The sequence below is a fragment of the Corylus avellana genome, chromosome ca1 (genome assembly GCF_901000735.1).
Source record: "Corylus avellana chromosome ca1, CavTom2PMs-1.0".
In the NCBI taxonomy this organism is placed as follows: domain Eukaryota; kingdom Viridiplantae; phylum Streptophyta; class Magnoliopsida; order Fagales; family Betulaceae; genus Corylus; species Corylus avellana.
Window position 1 is genome coordinate 38,936,629 of NC_081541.1, and position 5,902 is coordinate 38,942,530.

The following is a 5,902-nucleotide window of genomic DNA, read 5'->3' on the forward strand; positions in this document are numbered from 1 at the left end:
GTACAAGATAACACATTTTTGCCTTTTGAAATTGACTGCATAGAGAACATGCAGCCGTAGACTACATATACTCTTTTCATTTGCTATTTTTTCTTAATGTGTTTAAGAATGCAGCAAATATGCCTTGCAACATAATTTTTCTTTGCGTAAATTGCACTTTTTCACCCAAAGCATAGGGTCGTTTGTGATGTCCGTCATAAATTTTAAATTTGAATAGTTAACACCCTAAACTATATGATTAGTTGCAATGTTCCCTCATATATGTGTTTTAAGTAGAAAGATATTCTGCCAGGATAAAAAAAGAGGCCGGACAAGTAGAGGCCATATTGATCTTTAATGAGAACTGTAGAGAACGATACCACTTATCTGCCATTTTGTTTTTCCTGGAAAGTGGAAGGTCCTTCCCTCTGCATGGTGATACGTTTTACTGACTGAATTTCATCCTTATGCTATTAGTGATCCAGGAAGACCAAATAACAACAGAATCAACATAACTGATAGTGTCCAATTGCTTTTATGAGGAGAAGAGATCTTTATTTATATAAAAAAAAACTTTCAAGTCTTTTTTAATTAATTATCCTTAATGTGGTAACAACAACAACAGATGCATATTCTGACAACAGATCTATGTTTGAGAATAGGATGGTTTCTTTTTTCTTATGTGATATCAATTATATGTTGTACAATGTTTTGTTTGATACTGCTTCATGAAGTGTATAATTGCCCTAAAACAGCTACAACCATGATGCAGGATTTAGATCCCAGCAGAAGACCAGGTGCTGGACCTGATGGTTATGCGGTACTCAAGATCCACCCCTTTTTCAGGGGAGTTGACTGGAAGAATTTAAGAGGGCAAACCCCTCCAAAACTTGCTCTGGAACCAGGGGTATGGCTTCCGTTGTGTGTGAAAAATGCAATTTACAAAGCAACCTCACTTCCCTAGCATCTCTGCCTATCTTTGGTCGAATGATTTTTAGAAAGTTTTGTTGTTTACTTAATTTTAATATTTTTCTTATAATTTTAAGGTTCCATCAAGCGAGGGTGATGATGTTCACAATTCATCATGGAACCTTTCACACATTGGGGATGGTTCAGCAAGACAACCTGATGGGAGTTCTGGTGCTGCATCATCATCTGAAGGGTCTGGCCATATAACTAGGCTTGCTTCAATTGACTCGTTTGATTCGAAATGGTATAGTCTCAATGCCTTTTGCTTTGGGTGTAGCATCAACCCATGTTTTACTGTTACAGAAAACCTGTGATTCGCTGATGTTCAATTCTATCTGTTGTGAGTTTGAAACCCTTAAGAAGTTGTAATTGTTATGTTGTTGTGCTTGTTGCTTGGAAGGAGCCTCAAAGGTTTATATGCCCAAGATGGTGGTTGGACCTGATATTAAGTGCAACATACATTCCGTTCAGAATTGGTTTTTGTGAAGGGTGCCTTGTATTTATGCACTTTGCAGATGAATATTTCAATTTCTTGGTTTTCTAATAATTTCCAAGTTTTTCTGGAAGGGAAGTATAAGGAAGTTTCGCTTGAAACTCTATGAGAGACTTGGGTTTTAAACTTCGTGCCTCTAAAGTTAGCGTTTAGATTGTTGAGCTCAGTCAGTAAACATGCTCGGGAGAAGTTCTATAGTACATTTTCTATACTGAAAGGAAGGTCTTGGTTGGAACTACCAGACAAATACTTCTTTAATATCTTCCTAATTACATGGAACATTTTTGCTGTACTGAAAGAAAGGTCTTGGTTGGAGCTATCCAACTAATGCACCTTTAGAATCTTCCTCTTGGGAAGGATATTGGTTAATTTCTCTATAAATTGGGCTGGAAGAATTGTTCTTGGTCGATGTTTCGGATTCTTTAGAAGTGTGTGGGGGAAGGATTTCTATCATTTTCCTCTCTTCTCTGTCATACTTTCTGAAATTGAGACAGTTTTAAATACGTAGCATTTGTAGTTTTTAGCTTGGCCACCCGCATCAGTTTTTTTTATTAGTATTTGTATGCAATGCCGCTGGGTCACTTGTGGCAGGCATATCTAATTTGTATGCTGACCATGTTAACAGGCAACAGTTCCTGGATCCTGGGGAATCTGTTCTTATGATCTCAATGGTGAAGAAATTACAGAAATTAAGTAGCAAGAAGGTGCAGCTTATCCTCACCAACAAGCCCAAATTGATCTATGTGGACCCTTCAAAACTGATTGTAAAGGGAAACATAATTTGGTCAGACAATCCTAATGACCTCAGCGTCCAAGTCACAAGTCCTTCACATTTCAAGATTGTCACAGTACGCTCTCTCTACTCCATGTTCTGAAAAACCCAATTCTGCCCTGAAATTAAAAGCAAAAAGTTAATCTTAGCAGTAGCCAATCAGAGCGGGTGTTGTCCATAGTCTTCTCAAATATTTCTTATGATACCACTAGTCTTTAGTTAGTTCTAGTAATTTATCTTAGCAAGAGAAATCATTGCTATGATTGGTTGTTGCAGCAAAATTTGAATTAAAAAAATGTAAAAAGGTTTTACTCCCTCTGTTGCATTTTTTTTTTTACTCTTTTCTGATTCAAACTTATGTAATGTTCAGCCAAAAAAGGTGATGTCATTTGACGATGCTAAACAAAAAGCATGGCAGTGGAAAAAGGCTATTGAAGGACTTCAAAACCGGTAAAATCTGTTTGTGGTATTTACAATACATCTTTGGATGTTATGATTCTGTAGAGCAACATGGTGATTCTCGAGCATTTGACGCCCCGAGAATTATTTATTCAATGAAGAGATTCGAGTTGCACATTCGGTTCTTCCGAGGGGGGTTGGGTTCATCTCTTGTTCACTGTAAGAAAAAGGACAAATACGTTAAATGAAATATTCTTTTGCGGAATCATTACTGTATGACAGCAATTTTGGGACTGTTCCATTGGGTTTCTTAGCATTTCATATGCATGTGGTTTGCTTGAAGTGGTGAATAGACCAGCTCAGGCTTTCATAAATTGGCAGCATGTTAGGGAATTGGCCCTGCCCAAGTTGAAAGTAGAAAGAGTTCTTGGCCTGACCTTTTGATTTTTTAATCAGTTTCTTGAGACTTTGATAGATTGATCTTTCTTGTTCAGTTCTGATATGTAATACTCCATTGCTGGGAAAACATGTAACAGCTTACAGCTTATCCAAAGGAGATGCCATGGGTAGTGCAATTTTCATACTATAACCAGATATTCTCTGTTGTTTTAGTTCTGATATGTAATTCTCATTTTTCAATTGCATGCTTTTTGCATTGTGTTTCTGTAAGTGCAGGTGCCTTCGCAAAATGCCATGTTGAGACATATATAGAAAGTGCCTCACATATATAAAAGTCTCTTACATATTCTGTTCTAATTCAGGAAACACGCCAAATTTTATATTATAATGGGACATAATTTACAATTCGTTCTAAACACTTTTTTTCAAGTAATCTCGTCGGTGGGGCTTCATCAATGTTTTTCATTAAAAAAAAAAAAAACAATAAAAAAAAGTGCCTCACTTTGGTGTGTTTTATTTATTTTTATTTTTTTATTTATATGTCCACACAAAGGAAGAGAAAAAAGGATTTGAACTATTAACCTTTACTTTATGAGGTTTGGTTCACAGTCGATTGGGCTACCCCTTGGGACGCCTTATTTTGTTGTTGATAAGATTAGATGTCTGGCCAAGATATGAGTCATGAACACAAGAATCATGAATGGGGTTTAAGATAGTATGAATATGGGCTGTTGTTTCTTTTGCTTTCAACCCGCTGTGGTATGTTAAATGCAACCCTTTTTATTGCTATACCCTTGTTTCTTTCCTTTGATGCCATATAAAACATCTTGTGGACGGGTCGTGAAAAACTCATTCTCTCTCCTCAAAAACCCATAGTCCTCCCTCAACGGCTGCCATGGGAGGAGGGAGTCTCGGCTCCTTCCTCCTCCTCACCTTCCTGCCCTCTCCCTCTCCATCTCCCTACCTTTCTTGCCTCCTTTGAGGCCAAACCCGTCTCTTCGGAGACCCTATCCGCCTCTTTGAAGGTTCCATCTTACATCTTTGTCATATTTTCTTTTTTCAATAAATGCATTGGCCAATCCTCCACTATAAATCCACCATTCTCCGGCATCAATGACGGCTCACAGCCACGAATCTGCTCCCTTTGCTCCCTTCTTGAAATTTTTAGATTTGATTTCTTCAAAATCAGATCTATGCATTTCGGGAAGCCACCACCATACGCGCACACCTCCACCTTGTTCTTGGGTGTTGCCGCTTCCGTCTGCCGCTAGAACCACCCCCATATGACGTCCACGCGCCGGAAAGTGCGAAACAAGCGCCTGCGAGTAGATCTCACTCGCAGGCGCATGCAGTCCACGCGTCGTCCTCTTTGGTACTCCACCTCATCCACCTCTGCCTCAGCCTCCGGTGCTCCTCCATCGTTCGATGCTATTGTCTAGTTTGTTCTGAGTTTTGTAATTTGCTTTTATGTTGTTATTTTCTGTATTTTTAAGAGTTCTTTCCGCCTTTTGTAATTATATAATCTTTGTGGTTTGGGGAGGATTATAGAACCTTTTCAGTTTTGTTCTTCTCCTTGGATCATTTGGTTGTACCATCTTTGACATACCAAGTCTTACCGCCTTTATTGGCAGCCAATTTTCTTGGTCCTTGCACCAAAAAAGCATAGGCCTACGTCATTCATTTGATACATTACCTTTTTTATTTTTTATTTACTTCTCCTGTTTTGGTGGTTTAGAAACTTTTTGTTTGGGTTGTCGATTCCTTAGCTTGTAATTTGTTGTTTTTTACTTTTTTTTTTTAAATCTCGTGGACAGCTGGCTCTCACTGTACGCATGACTTCAGGGGTGAGTAGCTGTCATATGAAGAGTTAGTGGGGTGGGGTAGGGTGGGTTGTCATTTGTACGATTCCTTTAGTTCGTCGAACGTGGCCTATATGTTTTTGGGTAATATGGTATTGGGCATAAATTCTCACTTATAAGCTACTAAATTTGGGGCTGTCAATCATAGGCTCATGAAGACATTAATTAAATAAGTAAAATATTGTTTAATTAATTAATAGAAGATATATTCCAATTAGGACTCTTTTGGAATAAAAGAGTTCTATTCCAAGCCTGCATGGGAATAGAAGTCCAATTCTAATAAGAAGATTCAGTCCAAGTCTACTTCAATCCCAAGCCAATAAATAGGCCAGAGTATCCTACTCTCATAATTTGAGATTTCTCGATGAGTTTTGTTTATCAAATTGGTCACGCCATACCGAAACAGTTAGGCAGAAATTTGCTCTAACATACGGCATCACAACATTTCTTCCTTCTGCCCTTCAACTTCTTCAGAAGCGCTTTTCAATTTTAAACTTTCCTTCCCTCACCATCAGGAAATGGCACAACACCTTTCTTCCATTGTTACCGTTTCAATAATCAAAGATGTGCTTTTTGATGCGGAGGACAAATGAGCTGCAAGAGACCGTGAAGTTAGAAATTGGCTTGAAAGGCTAGAAGATGCCATGTATGATGTTGATGACTTGCTAGATGTTGTTTCAACAAAAAAGGTACGCATTTTCTTTTCCAAATCAAACCCGCTTGCCTATCATTTTAGGGGCTTGTGAGATTAAAGCAATCATATAGAAGTTAGATGCCATCAACGCAGTGTTATACAAATAGGGAAAAATACATAAAATGAAAATGCTCTTAAAGTGTATTACAAAGTCACTTTACTTAAGAAAATATTTGCACCCACCAGAATTGATATGCAATAGGTTACAACAAATTTTGCTGTTTTGAATTTCAAGACCAAACTATTGTTTTGAATTTGGAAAATAAACTGCTATAAACTGATAATTTAAGATCTCAATCTTAAATCTTAATTATTTAATCTTAATCAGTAGATCAACG

General features: G+C 37.7%; 1 protein-coding gene across 1 annotated transcript; it reads left to right on the forward strand.

The window, feature by feature from the left end:
- The first annotated feature begins 721 nt into the window (after positions 1-721).
- LOC132165959 (3-phosphoinositide-dependent protein kinase 1-like) lies at positions 722-3,227 on the forward strand. Its single transcript, XM_059576679.1, has 4 exons — positions 722-886; positions 1,026-1,192; positions 2,067-2,289; positions 2,584-3,227. Exons 1-4 carry the CDS (start codon positions 743-745, stop codon positions 2,665-2,667), a joined length of 618 nt encoding a protein of 205 aa, XP_059432662.1. The 5' UTR covers positions 722-742; the 3' UTR covers positions 2,668-3,227.
- Positions 3,228-5,902: the final 2,675 nt, after the last annotated feature.

Bases quoted from the DNA above. Each gene is read 5' to 3' on its own strand.
- LOC132165959 (XM_059576679.1), top strand. From the start codon at position 743: ATGATGCAGGATTTAGATCCCAGCAGAAGACCAGGTGCTGGACCTGAT. The intron at 887-1,025 runs GTATGGCTTCCG...TATAATTTTAAG, and splicing joins AACTTGCTCTGGAACCAGGG to GTTCCATCAAGCGAGGGTGA. The intron at 1,193-2,066 runs GTATAGTCTCAA...CCATGTTAACAG, and splicing joins GACTCGTTTGATTCGAAATG to GCAACAGTTCCTGGATCCTG.